Raw genomic sequence first — 15,439 nt, 5'->3', positions numbered from 1 at the left:
CTCTCAATTCTCATCATGCAGCAAGTGTGGCCGGGTGTCGTGGGAGGCTGGGAAGCAAGTACCACGGAGCGTGAAGCAAAACAGGGAGAAGGATCCCAGACACACACATTCACACCCATGGCCCAAAGCTGCCATGTTTGACAGTAAAGCCAGCCAACATCCTTCTGAACAAAACCACCCCACAGAGGGGACAACCCCTCTGTCTCCATATCAGCTGTTTCGTAGGCTGGGCACCCAGCCCTAGGCAAATCCATCAGCGTCCTCCCTATGGACGTTGCCGGCCCCATGTGGACATGGCCTGGAGGAGGAGGACCAGAAGCTGAAGGGCTGGGAGTGTCTGGCGAAGGCGAAGCAATTAGCCAAGCAGGGAGGCTTCGCTCTGTTCTCCAGCCAGCTGCTGGCTGGTTAAGTTAATTAAGGTTTTATTATAAGAGAGGCGGGTTACTGGAAGTGCTTTGTCAGGGCAGAGGTGGTACCTGGCCTCCACTTCCCATCAATCTCCCTGCAGCCTGGCAGGAAACCCACCCAGCCTGCTGAGATGGGGAGAAACAGAGTCACCCAGTGACACGTTCTTGGCTGCCAGCTCCCTAGCCCGTCCCCAGCAGGGTGGGGTGGCGATGGGGACGACATGTCTGTAGCTAAGGGCATCCCCCATGGACACGCTATTTGATGCGATTCCTGGGGCAATTTTCTATCTTGGGGCAGAAGCAGCAGGAGGAGAGGGGATGGGGCAGGATTGTGAAAGAGAGGAGAGGGCAGGTGGGGAAGCGGTGGATGGGGGAAGAGTCTGGAAAGGAGGTAAGGGAGAGGGGGTGCTGGAGAAGGAGAAGGGAAGGGTGTGGGGAGCCTAGGAAGGAGAGAGGCATCTGAGCAGGAAGGGGAGGTAGCTAGGGAAGAGGAGGACAACAGAAGGCACCGTCTGGAGCTGGCTCAGGTGCATGGGGGAGCATGGGTCTGTCTCGGCAGCCGGTCCCTGTGCTGCCCCCCCACTCCCCTGCCATTGCTCCCCTGCAGGGAGAGCCCCATTCCTGATGTTTTATCGATGGCAAATCGGAGCTGGGGGAAGAGAGGAGGGAAACGACTGCGCAAATCACTAATCACCTTAGGGCTCCAGGACCGGGCTCTCTCCCCACACATCTCAGCCCCTCTGATAGGCCTGGAATCTGGGCCAGGGCTGGTATTGGTCCCCCAGCCCCACTGGAGCAGATTGTGGGGGGGGCCTCCGTGGTTCTGGTTCTCCCCATTAGGAAGCCACTTACTGGTGATTTATAGCTTACACCACTGGGAGGCGGGTGCCCTGGCAACGTCGTCATGGTAACGGAGCTTAACCAGGCACCAAGGGACCCGGCTGATGCGCAGAAGGGGAGGCAGGTGGATCTGCGGCTGAGTGATGGATCTGCTACGGAAACAAATATACCCAGAGGTGCCCAGGGCACAGCTCCAGCCAGCCGCCTGCCCGGGAACTGCCGGGCTGTGCTACAGGGGACAGGGCGTGTGTACACCCTACGTCCCCCCCAGCTCCTACACTCACACCCCACAGTGTCACCCACCCCTCTGTCTCCCCACTGAGCCTGGTACACACACGGGCTCACCTGCTGGAGACCCCACACACCCAGTCTCATCCACATCCGTCCATGCAGCCTCAGCCCCACAATCTCACCCGGTGTCCCGCCCCCCCCCGCCCCCCAAGTTTCACCTGCCTCTCCAGCCCACATCATCCCATCCCCCTTCTTTCACACCCCCGCAGTCAGTCTCCTGCTGCATGTGCAGACACAAACACACAGGCCACAGGCTTTCCTTTCTCACACAAACAAAAACACACACACACACACACACACAGAGTGCACTGGCCCGGCGTTCTCACCCATGCTGACCATGCCTTTTTTCCACGCTCAGAAGGAAAATCGATGACCTTTTGTCTCGTTCCCCGTGACATGGAACAATAATGTTTATTTGCCTTCCTCTGGTTTTTCCCTTTATAGCGTCCAAATGTGCAAAGAGCTGTTTCAAGTTTCTCGCCCGGCTCCCTTTCCCCGCATTCCAGCCCTGCCCCAACCAATTGCTGTCTGTACCCAGGGGCAGGCAGGAAGGGGCTGGTGGCCAGTTGTGGTCCCACAAAGGGAAACTTTGCCAAAAGCCCCCATTCTTGCGAATACCGGTTTGGCTCCATGGGTATTTGCAAGGTTGCAAGCCCTAGTGTAGGTGGGTCCGGGCAGCAGCTGATGGTTTAAGTGCAATAGACCAGATCCTCAGCTAGGGTAAATCAGAATAGCAAAATGGAAGGGGATACAGCTACCCCGACTTTCACCAGCTGAGGATCTGGCCCCATGCCCTCTAACTCTGCCGAGAGCTAAACCCGCTTTTGCTGCTGGGGTGGAGCAAACCGCAGTTGCTTTTCAACACCATAACGGGTCTGTCTGCAGAGCGGTCTATAAAATCCACCTTGAGGAGCTGGTGATTAGCACTGCTTCCATTCAGTGCCTTTGATCCACAGCTGAGCAGGGGGGTGGGGGGGAGAGGGGGCCACCCGTGTGGAGAGGTGAGTAATTGACAATAATCAACAACAAAAGCAAACAAATCAACAATCAGCAGGGCCAGGCGAGAGGAGAGGTCCCGGAGAGGGGTCAAGAGAGGACCGGTTCCTCCCAAACCCCAACTCCCAAGAGTGCAGATAACATGGGCCTGGAGCCAAGGTTTTCCACAGCTTCCTTTGCTCCACTGGGGGCTGCCTGCAGCAGTGATGGGGGCCATGGAACAGACAGGTCTCCAGGGTGGCAGGGGGGTTAAAATCCTGAAGAAATGAAGGGGGGAGCCGGACTAGTTCCCAGGAGCATGCTGGGGCCCCGGAAGAATGGATCGCAGGGGGAACAGTGGACAGCATTGCTCCCTCTGCTCCAGCGGACAGACGGGACTCAGGTGGCATGGATCTGTCTCGGGGGGGGAGGGGGGGGGAGATGGAATCGGATCCTCAGCACTGTCCCCATCCTGGCACCCCGTAGAAGCTCCTTTTGTGGGCCTCAGAAGGGTTCCCAACCATGCACCTCTCTCCGGGGCACCATTGGCCGTGGATGACTCCATGCAGAAGTCCCATTGTGAGTTAATGTGGCTTGAAGCTGCATTGCCCCCACTGGGTCCCCGCCAGCCGGGAGCCCTGGAAGAGCTAAGCAGGGGCAGGGGCAGCTGGTTGGGATGAAGACTCCGGGACAGGCAGCGGATGAAAAAGCCACTGGGACACAGAGGCGACACATCCCAGAGACGCTGCCCCCGCAGTGGGCCCTGACCAATGCCCTGCCCCTCCCCGAGGCTGACAATAGCTCAGATCCTCAGCGCGATGTCACGGCAGGCGCCGTATCGTGGTGATGAGCTGAAGCCCCAGCTCCGACACCTCCCTGCCCCAATACTTAGTGCCCCGTCTCTCATTTATAGGCCCTGTTTGTCATCCACCAACCGTCCTGCATAGAGGAACTGGTCACCCCGGTCTCTGGTGCTGTAACACTGGGCTAAGCATGCCCGGGGCACTGGGAGAGTTAGCGCTGCCCAGTTTGTCACAGTCAAAATAAAGGATTGTCCCACCCCAACGTGCAGGCCCCATGCAGAGATTCTCAAACTTCTGCCGTCCCCGTGGCCCTGTCACGTGTGCCCAGCATCGCACCGTATCCAGCGCCCACCCCGTCCCCGTGGCCCTGTCACGTGTGCCCAGCATCGCACCGTATCCAGCGCCCACCCCGTCCCCGTGGCCCTGTCACGTGTGCCCAGCATCGCACCGTATCCCGCGCCCACCCCGTCCCCGTGGCCCTGTCACGTGTGCCCAGCATCGCACCGTATCCAGCGCCCACCCCGTCCCCGTGGCCCTGTCACGTGTGCCCAGCATCGCACCGTATCCAGCGCCCACCCTGTCCCCGTGGCCCTGTCACGTGTGCCCAGCATCGCACCGTATCCAGCGCCCACCCCGTCCCCGTGGCCCTGTCACGTGTGCCCAGCATCGCACAGTATCCAGCGCCCACCCCGTCCCCGTGGCCCTGTCACATGTGCCCAGCATCGCACCGTATCCAGCGCCCACCCCGTCCCCATGGCCCTGTCACGTGTGCCCAGCATCGCACCGTATCCAGCGCCCAGCCCGTCCCCGTGGCTCTTTCATGTGTGCCCAGCATCACACCGTATCCAGCGCCCACCCCGTCCCCGTGGCTCTTTCACGTGTTCCCAGCATCACACCGTATCCAGCGCCCACCCCGTCCCCGTGGCCCTGTCATGTGTGCCCAGCATCGCACCGTATCCTGCACCCACCCCGTGGCCGTGGCCCTGTCATGTGTGCCCAGCATCGCACCATATCCCGCACCCACCCCGTGCCCGTGGCTCTGTCACGTGTGCCCAGCATCACACCGTATCCAGCGCCCACCCCGTCCCCGTGGCTCTTTCACGTGTGCCCAGCATCACACTGTATCCAGCGCCCACCCCATCCCCGTGGCCCTGTCACGTGTGCCCAGCATCACACCATATCCCGCACCCATCCCGTGCCCGTGGCCCTTCATGTGGCCTATGCCCAGGATCATGCCATAGCTGGTGATCACTCCTGTCCCGTCACATTCGGAAATCCAGCATCGTTTTATGGCATGCAGCGAAATGACTCCCCAAGGGTCAAACCCACTGGAGGATAAGAGACAGGCCAGTCTGGCGTTCGGCCAACCCATTGGGGCTGGAGCAGGAGGATGGGCCAGTTCTTTGGGGCACTAGCCTACACCATGGGAGACACTTACCCGCTCTCTGTCTGACCTTGGGTAAGTCCCTTAGCCTCTCTGGGCCCACACCCCCCATCTGTACACTGGGGACAATTGGACCACTTTGCCCGACAGGGGCGCTATGAACATCAATCTGGTAACAACTGCAAGGGGCTCACATACCACGGTGATGGGGACCATATAAGTAGCTAAACAGGACAGCAGGGGGCTTATGCATGCAGAATCCAGCACTGCTACCGACGGGGCCCAGAACAGCTCCTCTTGCTGGAGTCTGGACAAATTCCTGTAGCGGAAACATCTAATCAATAACCCCGCCATGAGACCCTGCGTTGGCAATAGGGGTCTCTGATCTGTTTGCTGCTTTCCTTCCTTTGTTCCCTGCCTCCGCTGCTCACACACCTCTGGGCCAGACATTCACGAGTGGGGGGCTAGCCCGGTCCTGAGCTCTTTGGAAAATCCAGGATCAGATTTTCAGTGGAGCCTCAGGGAACGAGGCACCCAAATCTCAGTGCAGTTCACCCAGGATGGCGGGAGGCGAGTGCCTAACTCCCTTGGGTCCTTTGAAAATCCCAAAGCTGGGCCTAACTGGGAGCTGAGCTCATCCGAAAGTCTGGCAAGCTGAGCACCCAGGAAATGTGGCCCTTAGTGCTCACAGCATCAGCTCTGCAGCGAGACTCTGGGGGTTCAAAGCCCAGCAGGGTCAACTCAGCCCCTCCTCAGCTGGGTCCTGACAGTGAGAAACCACAACTCGGTCCACTCTGCATGGACACTAATGAGCCTGGTACCAAAGCCATTTGAGCGCCGTGTGAAATGGGGTGCATTCTGTGCTGTCTGCCCTCTGCCCCAGAGCTGGCTGCATCCCAGTGGCAATTATTTATATAGACACCTGGGGATGAAGGATGCTACTGAAATGCAGCTTACCTCCCTCCTTCCTCTCCCATCAGCTGCTCCCGCTATTCACTGGTTCGCTGCTTTCCCTTCCCTTTACCACAACCTAGAAGGGCTCAGCATCCCTGATCCCCAAGCACCTGCCTTTCGGGGGGGAGGGGGGGTGAGAAGCTGGGGAGGGAGAGGAGACGGCCCCAGGATCCTGAAAGTGCAGGATGCATTAGAGCAGAGCAGAGTTGCCTGATGGATTCTCCAGCTCAGACATGGGCTGGGCGTGCCAGGAGAAAATGGAGTCTTTGAATATTTGATGCCAGACGCTCTGGGAGCCAGTTTGACTGGGAAATTACAGCTATTTCCCAATGGTTTCAAGGGCCTTGAGACACAGTGGTTTCCAGCTCCTCTCTGGTAAGAGAAGCCCCGCTCAGGCGAGGCCCTGCCTAGAAACACCCATGGTGTTTATGGATGAGACGAACTGCAGCTGCGAGCTCTTAACCCTGTCACCACCTCATTCAAGAACTCCAGACATGGAGATTAAGGAGGGCCCAATGTAGGGTGCTTGCCTCGGAGACAGGAGACCTGAGTTCAGATTCCTGCTCTGGCCCAGCTCGTGTGACCTCAGACAAGTCACTTAGCTGCTCCATGCCTCAGTTTCCCATCTGTACAATGGGGATAATTTCCCTGCCCCACCTCCCAGGAGAGGAGCTTTGGTGCTGTGGTAATGGGAATGAGGTGTGTACCTTGGGGTAGCACAGAGTGTGAGTGCATGCAGGTATACACCCCTGAGCCAGCTTCAATCTCGCTAACTTGGGTCCTGGAGCAGTGAAGCTGAGGCAGTATGGGCTAGCCAGGGAAGTAATCAGGAAGGGATCTGGGTGGGCTCGCACAGTCTGTGCTGCTGTGGGTATGTCTACACACGGTGCAATCCCACCCTGGCATGGCAGCGGGGATGGATCCTTGGAGCGAGGTAGCCTTGCCTGAGTTTAAGACCAAGATGGGTGCTGATTTTTGGCAGAGCGTCTTATTGTTGGGGAACCCAACCAGAGACACCTGGGTGTAATTAGACGTGATGAGCTCCTCGTGACTTCCACTGGAATTTCAGCTCTTCTGAACATGGGGATGGCCAGACGGGATCAGAATCACGGCCCGTCTAGTCCCTACAGGGGCCAATGCCCACTGCTACAGAGGAAGGAGCAATAAACTTCCTGATCCCTAGTATTTAGAGATTGGCTTATGCCCTGAAGCATGAGGTTTCATACGTCTTCCAATTTTTACGCTAGCTTTAACTAGGATAAACTCTGAAAATGAACCCCTCCCCCACAACCGGAGGCCACAGTGGGCTGTTTCCCTGCAGTTCCTTTCCCTAGTATTGCTTCACTTCTTGGTTAGCTCCAGCTCAGACAAAACCCCGGGTTCCAGAAAGCTCAGATCCCTGCACCCACGGCAGCTCTTGCTTCTGGCTGGCCCTGCAGCCAACAGAGATGGAGCCAGATCAAAACCGCCCAGCTCGGGACTCCCTGACGAAGTTTAGATCCGGTGAGTTCGACCACACAGATCCATCCCCCAGACGGCTACTCCCTGCCAGGCCCAGAAGGAGCAGTGCCAGCCTTTTCCCAAGAGGGCCTCCGCTCCTTCGAGCTCTTTGAGGTTTGGGCTGCTCCGCTTCAGAGAAACATGCCGTCTCCCGGGTGAGCATATGAACTCTGAACCTTCCGTGAGCCGTCTGATGCCTTGAGCCACAACCTCGCACTTCCCAGGGCGAGGGAGAAACGTCCAACTGGAGGGACAGGGACTTGTCCGTGGCGGGGGGTTTACAGCTTCCCCTGGAAGCAGCTTGGGTCCAAACTCCTAGCCAGTTATCCAAAGCTAGCGCCTGGAGAGGCCGTGTGGTCTAAGGGCCAGAGCACTGGGCTGGGAATCTGGAGAACCAGGTTCTATTCCTAAATGTGCCCCTGCTGCTACGTGACCTGGGGTGAGGCACCCTAGCTCCTCTGCCTGCCTTTCGCCTCCCACCCTTTGTCGGTTGAGTCCTGTAAACCCTGGGGGGCAGGGACTGACTCCCACAGTATGTACAATGCCTGGCATGACAAAGGCCCTGGTCTGATCTGGGTGGTGAGGTCTAGGTGTTACTGTAATACAAACACAGCAACCCCCAGTGTTGAGCCTTTAGCTTGATCAAGATTTCCGGTTAGGAGATGGGATCAACCCTCCCCACCCCCACCCCCCGAGAACCCAAATCCTCAGACTCTGGGACCCGCCGTCAGATCAGTCCCTCTCAGATGGACAGTGTCAGTTTCACTCAGCTTCTTAAAACCTGAGTTAATGAATTAAATAAATAACCCGCCAAATGTGACATTCAAATAAAAACAGGCTGGAAATGAGTGAAATGCAAAATACGCCACCGGCTCTGTTCAGCGGCAGGCAGGGGCTGTGCCAGGAAGTGCTGATCTGCCCGCTGGGCCCCCTCCCTCTGGGGCTCTGAACACAATTCACGGCTGGCCCATCTCCTGCTGTTCTGCCCAGGCTCTGGATCCCCATCCAGCTCTCACAGTTCCTCCTCCATCCACCACTTATGTGCCGGGGGGGGGAAGCCATCCATCCAGTTGTCACATCCGTCCTCGGCATAACTCCTACACCTGTCTGTCTGTGTCTCAGCAGGACTGGGTCATGAAATGGGGACCCCGCTAGAGGTCACAACCTCTCCAGAGGTTCATTGCTCCCCTGACTTCAGTAGAGGCTTGTCCATGTGGATCCAATGGACGATCCTGGTGCAGGAGACTCTAGACTCCATTGAAAAACCACAACCTCCCTGCATAGTTTCCAAGCCTTCAACGTCAAAAATCGCACCCCTCTCCCCCATATTAAAAAATGACTCTCTTCTCTGGAGTCACCAGTGGAGAAGGCGCAGGGAATATGATTCTAACGAGACGCATCGGTGCAGATGAGGTCAGAAAGGCGGAGCAGGGGACAAATCAGAGCAGTTAGAGGGGGAAAAATAAAATCTCCATTTACTTAACAGCACAAATGGTGCCATGAGGAGGAAAGAAAAAAATAGCATTGAGAAGCGCTCTCCAGGCCTTTGAGTGAGTGATGGAAAATTTTAACCAACCCCTCCCTGTGGTTCAAATAAACTAGGACCCAAATCCCAAACAACTGCCATGGCTTTACAAAGCTGGCATGAAACCTTCCTTCTAAAAGTCCCCAGAATAACCCCAGGCCCCAGCTACAAATCCAGACCCCAAATTCAGGAAAAAGCCCTTAAGGACGTGCTTAATTTTAGGCTTCTGCTGGAAAGGTAACAAAACTGGGCGTGTTTAGTCTTGAGACAAGAAGACTGAGTGGGGACCTGAGAATAGTCCTCCAATCTGTCAGGGGCTGTTCTAAAGAGGGCCGGGGTCAATTGCTCTCCATGTCCACTGAAGGTAGGATGGAGAAGTAATGGGCTTACTCTGCAGCTGGGGAGATTTAGGATTGATAGGAGGAAAACCTTTCTAACTTTGAGGATAGCTAAGCTCTGGACCAGGCTTCCAAGGGAGGCTGAAATCCCCGTCACTGGAGGCTTTTAAGAACAGGTTGGAGGAACCCCAGTCAGGGATGGTCTAGCTTTACCTGCTCTCGATTCGGCGCAGGGGACTGGCCTTGGTGACCTCTTGATGATCCACATGGGAAGGTCCCTTCCAGCCCAACATTTGACGATTCTAAATGTCACTGACTTCAATGCTTAAGTGCTTCCTTGCGTTGGGGCTCCAAGACCAAGTGCTCCACGGTTCGAGAAACAAGACTGGGCCTGATTGTGAGGAACAGTGGGGAGGCTGGGTCTATGCAGCTTTGTGGCAAAGCCAGATGGAACATGGAGGCATCAAAGGAACCTGCCTGCAAGTTTTGGGGTTTACTCAAACTCAGAATGAACCTCAGGCTGAAGCGGGGCTCAAACCTCATGTGGCTCTGAGCCAAAAAAAGGCTTTGCCCAAAACCTCGCCCCAAACCACTGTGCTTTGCGGAACTTTGCTTTTCAGTGAATCCACCTGTAAAGTGGCACAATACTTAGAAACGGGCGTCTCCATGCCCTTTCGAGTGTGTGCCCGGTGGGGAAGTGGGAATTGCGTCACCTCAAATTTAGGTTTGGTTTTGCTTTTTAAAAAGACCAGAAAACATTCCCATCAAATTAAAAATAAATAAATCCAGAGACCACAAGTGACAAACAACCCCCGCAAACACATCCCCCTGTACGCTCTGTAGCTCACACATTGTAATGCTGTATTAGGGTAGGACAGCCAGAGAGCGAAACTGACTAGGAATTTAAATGACCCCAACCAGGCTATTTTCATTGCAGTGGGTCAGTTCAGGAGCGCTGACTCCATTTCTACGCAAGTCCCGGCTCTCTCTGGAGTCAGTTGCAGTTTTGCAAAGTTGAGAACTTCCAGATTTGGCCTAAAGTTTGTGCAGGTTTTTAGAAGGCGCATCAGGTACCCGATGGGCCAGGGCAGTCCGTTGGCCCCCACAATATGAAAAGCAAAATAGATCCCATTAGAGACCAAGTGATGGGGAAGACATGGCATCTGATGTGAATTCTGCTGGCACTCAGCCCGGGGCAAGAGAGGAAGCAGGAGCATCCTAACATAGGTCTCATTGCTGTGCTGATTGTGCTCCTCTTAGCTTCAATGGGTGCTTTGCCCCTGACTTCCAGTAGGCTCAAGCCTGCTAGCATCTGTTGTCAGAGGAGGGCGCTGGGGATAACGGCAGAAGCAGAGAGAGCAGCCGAATGCCTGTATAACATACTTGCAAAGTATACATCCCCTACACAGAGGATAAGAGCCTGCTATTGCTACCAGCCAAGAGAGAGAGGTTAACGTTTAGCTCATGTGGTAGAGGTCTGGGCTCTGGGTTCTAGGTTCAAGCCCTGCTGATAACCGGGTGGTGGGAGTTACCACTGCTCTTTCCTGCTCCCAGGAAGGCCAGACTAAGCTCCAGACAGCCACTTGTAACTTTCCCTCTCAGATACTAGAAGCTGGTACATTTATAATCTACCTGCAGAGGCAGCCATCCCCACGTGGAAACATCTATCAACGCACTTGCATGACCCCTGTCATCAGAGTATCTGAGCCCCTCACAGTCCACAGTATATTTATGCTCACAGCACCACTGGGGGGTTGAGCGAAGCTACTGCCCCAGTTGTACAGCTGGGGAACTGAGTCACAGAGAGGCTAAGAGACTTGCCCACGGTCACCCAATATGCCTGTGGCAGAGCTGGGCAATGAGCTCGGCTCTCCCATATCCCCAGACAGGGAACTAATCACTCCACCATCCTTCCTGCCTCAGGAAAAGCAGGGCAATTTCTCCCTTCCTGCCGCAGGCCCGATTCCCCTCTCACACACAGCAATGCAAACCAGAAGCAACTCCCCTGTCAATGACACAGTTACAGTGGTGTGAGGTCAGGCCCGGTCTCTCTGAGTGTAGGCATGCATCAACACCTGTGTGTGCAGATAATGCCTGGAGGAGCGTCCTCCATACACCCAGGCGTATCATCCACGAGTTGACTCTCAAGACCCAACTAAGTCAGCCAGTTGGCTTTAATAATAATTTAATCTGAATAATGCAAAGTACTCCACGTAGGAAGGAAAGTACTCCAGAGGACTCCATTTAGGAAGGAACAATCAGTTGCACACATACAAAATGGGAAATGACTGCCTAGGAAGGAGTACCGCGGAAAGGGATCTGGGGGTCATAGTGGATTACAAGCTAAATATGAGTCAACAGGGTAACGCTGTTGCTAAAAAAGCAAACATCATTCTGGGCTGTATTAGCTGGAGTGTTGTAAACAAGACACGAGAAGTAATTCTTCCGCTCTACTTCGTGCTGATTAGGCCTCAACTGGAGTATCGTGTCCAGTTCAGAGCGCCATGTTTCAGGAAAGATGTGGACAAATTGGAGAAAGTCCAGAGAAGAGCAACACAAATGATTAAAGGTCTAGAAAACATGACCTATGAGGGAAGATTGAAAAAACTGGGTTTGTTTAGTCTGGAGAAGAGAAGACTGAGAGGGGACATGAGAACAGTTTTCAAGTACATAAAAGGTTGTTACAAGGAGGAGGGAGAAAAATGGTTCTTCTTATCCTCTGAGGATAGGACAAGAAGCAATGGGCTTAATTTGCAGCAAGGGTGGTTTAGGTTGGACATTAGGAAAAACTTCCTGTCAGAGTGGTTAAGCACTGGAATAAATTGCCTACGGAGGTTGTGGAATCTCCATCATTGGAGACTTTTAAGAGCAGGTTGGACAAACACCTGTCAGGGATGGTCTAGATAATACTTAGTCCTGCCTTGAGTGCAGGGGACCGGACTAGATGACCTCTCGACATCCCTTCCAGTTCTATGATTCTAATCCCTGTCATCCTTCTCTAGCATCACAGGATCTCACAGCCCTTTACAAATATTACTGACTTAATCTACATAGCTGTGCCACAAGGCTGGACTGTATTAGCCTCATTTTACAGGTGGGGAAACTGAGGCAGAAACTTAGCCCCAGAAGCCCTGGTTGGTTCCCAGTCTCCTGTTCTAACCACTGGACCCTACAGCCCTTCCCAAGCTGTAAATAGAACCCAGTAGTCCTAATTTCAGGCCCCTTGCTCTAATCACTAGACCCCACTCCCCGACCCAAGCTGGGAATTGAACCCAGGAATCCTGGTTCTGAGCCTGCTATCCAGCCCACTAGACAATGCTCCCTCCTACCACGGGTGCTGTCTGCAATGGTGGGGTTTTGCAGCCTACGTGCTAGTTTTTCTTGCTGAAAGAGAAACCACTTTAGACATGCCAAGGAGTTTTCCCAAAGCATCAAGCTTGGATTTGCCGAGGCCTCCTATGGCCAGGTATCCAGCCCACAGCAACCCTCAAAAACAGGGGCTTCTAGCCCATTGGCTACTCAGCAGGCTGATGCTCCTCTGCCAGCTGGAACAGGGGGCTCTCATGTTAACAGGCATTAAAGCCAACTGAGCTGCAGGTGCTTATGGCCTGGCGCCAAGATCTTGGGCCGTGGAAATGCTCCCAGGACATTCTCAGCCCGGGCATGGCTGGGATCTGAGGAATCCATGGGTATCAGAGTTTACAGTCTGTCCACACACTCCCCCCAGCCCAGTCTGGCTTCCAGCCATTTCCTGCAGCAACTCCTGCTCCAGGAGGCTGGGACTAAAATCACCATCAACTCCTGCCATCCAGCGCTCGAACCCCACTCCCTGCAGTGAACCTCCGCGGCCCTGCGGATGTTGCCAACTCCCCATAGCTAGTTCTCCTGCCCCACTGCATGAGGTGCCTCCTGGTAGAAGGTGTCAAGACTGGGGTAGCTTGGAATGCCTCCGGCAGCTAATTAACCTGTCCTGCTCCTGACAGTGCCTCCTACTAGCAGAGGCTGAGAGTGGAGAACCTGGGAGCTCCTACCCCATGCCACACAGCGCCTCCTGTTGGGAGAGGCTGGGATGGAGTAGCTGGGGGCTCCCCATGCAGCCAGCTCTCCTGCCTCCTCCCCCTGCAGAGAATCTGTGTTCAGGCCTCAGAGATACATCTCAAATGCCTCCCCAGGATCCAGCTTTCCCCCCCGCCACCAGCCACTGACCAGATGAGCCGCCTCCCGGTTCCTTTGATAGCTCCGAGGGAAGAATCAAAGGCTGACAGCGGAGGGAGGGTGGCCAGAGGAAGCCCCGGGACACCCCCTCTTGCTGCAGGCCCGGCGCGAGCCACCCGAACGGCAAGCAGACGGCTGGGACCTGTTGAGCACCTGGCATCTGGCTCCCAGATGGTCAGTCACCAGTGCTGAGGCAGGGGCCGCCCCGGAGGAGCCAGGAACCCAGCGGAATTCCACCGGTGAGCTGGGCGCTGCTCGCCAAGGGCTGCCAGCGCCTGACGGTGAACCACGGCAGAAGGGGGCAGACCGGGCACTGATCCTCCACTGCCACAGGAAACCCTGTTGCTCGTCCTGCCCAGGGCTGAGACCTGAGCAGCTGAGGCAGGGGAAGGGGGGTGCTAGTTAGAACAGACACACCAGCACCAGCCACTCCGGCCGGTTACCTGGAGCACCGAGCCGCGGCAAGCCCGCTGCGTCCCCTCCCAGGTGATTACACCTGGAGCCAGCGGTTCTGAGGGGACGAAGCTGCTGGAGTCCTGCGGGGGAAACACAATTCCCAGGCCCATTCGGGGCCGCCGAGCCATGTCCCTCCATTGCCTGATCTCGCTGCTTCTCCCCCCTCCCTCCACCTGTTGTCTTTCTAAACACGAAGCTCTTTGCAGCAGGCACCCACATCTCCTATGGGATTGCCCAGCCCCCGACTCAGCACGGCCCTGATCCTGAGCCTGGTTCTCCGGGCCCTGCATCCATATGCAAACAATAAGGTCAGCATCGCTACACCACAGAGGCCCTGTCTATGAAGAGGCACAGCACGCTCGGATTTCTGAGTCACTGCACAAATATCCAGGCAAGGGTGGGGGGGGGCATCTGCACCCTCACATGCGCCAACCCCCACCCACCCGTGATCACGCCGACCGGTGGCAACACGTCAGACAGGCCCTCCCGCTCCTTCTCCCCAACCCGCAAATGCCCAGGGCCGTGGTTAGAGAGGAAGATCCTGCCACACTCCCCACCTCCCCCAGCACGCAGCCCCCTGGCTCCCCGGCCTCGTGGAGCCCAAGCTGTCACCTTGGCCGGCAGGACCAGCAGGGGCAAGGGGAGGTTGTATCCAGGTGGAGGGAGAAGCCAGCCCCGATAGGCCAGCTCCTGAGAAGAGGCCGGGGCATCATCAGCAGGAGATGAGCCCTGAATCCAACCTCAGCAGGCTTTGACGGATGGATGCGGGGGGACAGGGTGGTTGGCTTAGTGGGGAGGGGAGATGCTATATAAGGCTATATAAACAGAAGGCTATATAAGTACCTAGACAGACAGACAGATGGCTGGATGCACCCGGTCTCCCCATAGCCTCCAACACATGCCCGGGGCCGGAGCAGGGGGAAAAGCAGTACTTACTCCATTTTCCCAGCCTCTGCAATCCCCCAGCTGCCTCACCCTCTGGCTCGCAGCCCTGCGCGGATCCAGGCGAAGCTCTGGAGGGAAAGGCAAATGCCAGCCCTGGGCGAGTCCCCCCCTTGCTGTCTCTCCGCTCACAGGCAGCAGGCTGTGGGAGAGGTGGCAAGCGGCTGGTGGCCGTTCAGCATCCACAGCTGTGTTATTGTCCTGAGTGCGGCTGGCTGGCGGTGGATGGCTGAGCTGGGGATGTGAAGGGATTTTTTTTTCCCTCCCCTTCCCCTTCTCCAGCATCCTAACAGCACCTTCTGCTGGGCGTCGCCTGTCACTGCCGCTGCTCGGAGAGTCTCCAGGAACATAAGGCTCAGTGGAGACCTTGAGCAGCGCCTGGACATGTTCAATAAGGAGGCTGCATCCCTTCCAAGTGCCTGACAGCTTGTGAGCACCAACCCAGACCTGGCTCCCCTGCATCCTGCAACCTGCCGGGGCAGGGATGCACTCACCGAGCTAGTAGGACTTATTTCCCGCCCCGCCTCCCCCGCCCCCCCCTCCCCGATCCCATTTCCTTAACATCCGTGTGTCTCCAAATTCCTAAGCAAGCTTCACTTGACAGCCTGCAGGTCCGGCCTTGACTCAGCATGGTGCAAAACCAGCCTGCTCGGTCTTACCCGCTGCAGGGAGAGGGGACGGAAGGAGGGACTGGGGCATTTCGATTTCTTTACAATGACCACAGCTGCCGTTCTGAGCTCACCTGGGAAATGTGGTGGTGTTGTTCTGAAATGAAAGTACAGGGCTCCTTGCATCCCCAGCGTGCTTTA

At 56.0% G+C, this 15,439-nt stretch overlaps 1 protein-coding gene across 2 annotated transcripts in view; it reads right to left on the bottom strand.

The window, feature by feature from the left end:
* The window catches only part of PALM (paralemmin), a 68,941-nt gene extending 54,024 nt beyond the window's left edge, over positions 1-14,917 (bottom strand). The window contains exon 1 of one of the 2 annotated variants that reach the window (XM_048830844.2): positions 14,625-14,917. In XM_048830844.2, coding sequence (XP_048686801.2) covers positions 14,625-14,629 — 5 coding nt within the window. In that variant the 5' untranslated portion in view covers positions 14,630-14,917. The remainder of the gene's footprint in view (positions 1-14,624) is intronic. The other variant, XM_048830845.2, reaches the window with a different exon arrangement.
* Between the last annotated feature and the right edge of the window lie 522 nt (positions 14,918-15,439).

The sequence above is a fragment of the Caretta caretta genome, chromosome 25 (assembly GCF_965140235.1).
Source record: "Caretta caretta isolate rCarCar2 chromosome 25, rCarCar1.hap1, whole genome shotgun sequence".
Lineage (NCBI taxonomy): Eukaryota > Metazoa > Chordata > Testudines > Cheloniidae > Caretta > Caretta caretta.
This window is presented reverse-complemented; position numbering and strand designations above follow the sequence as displayed.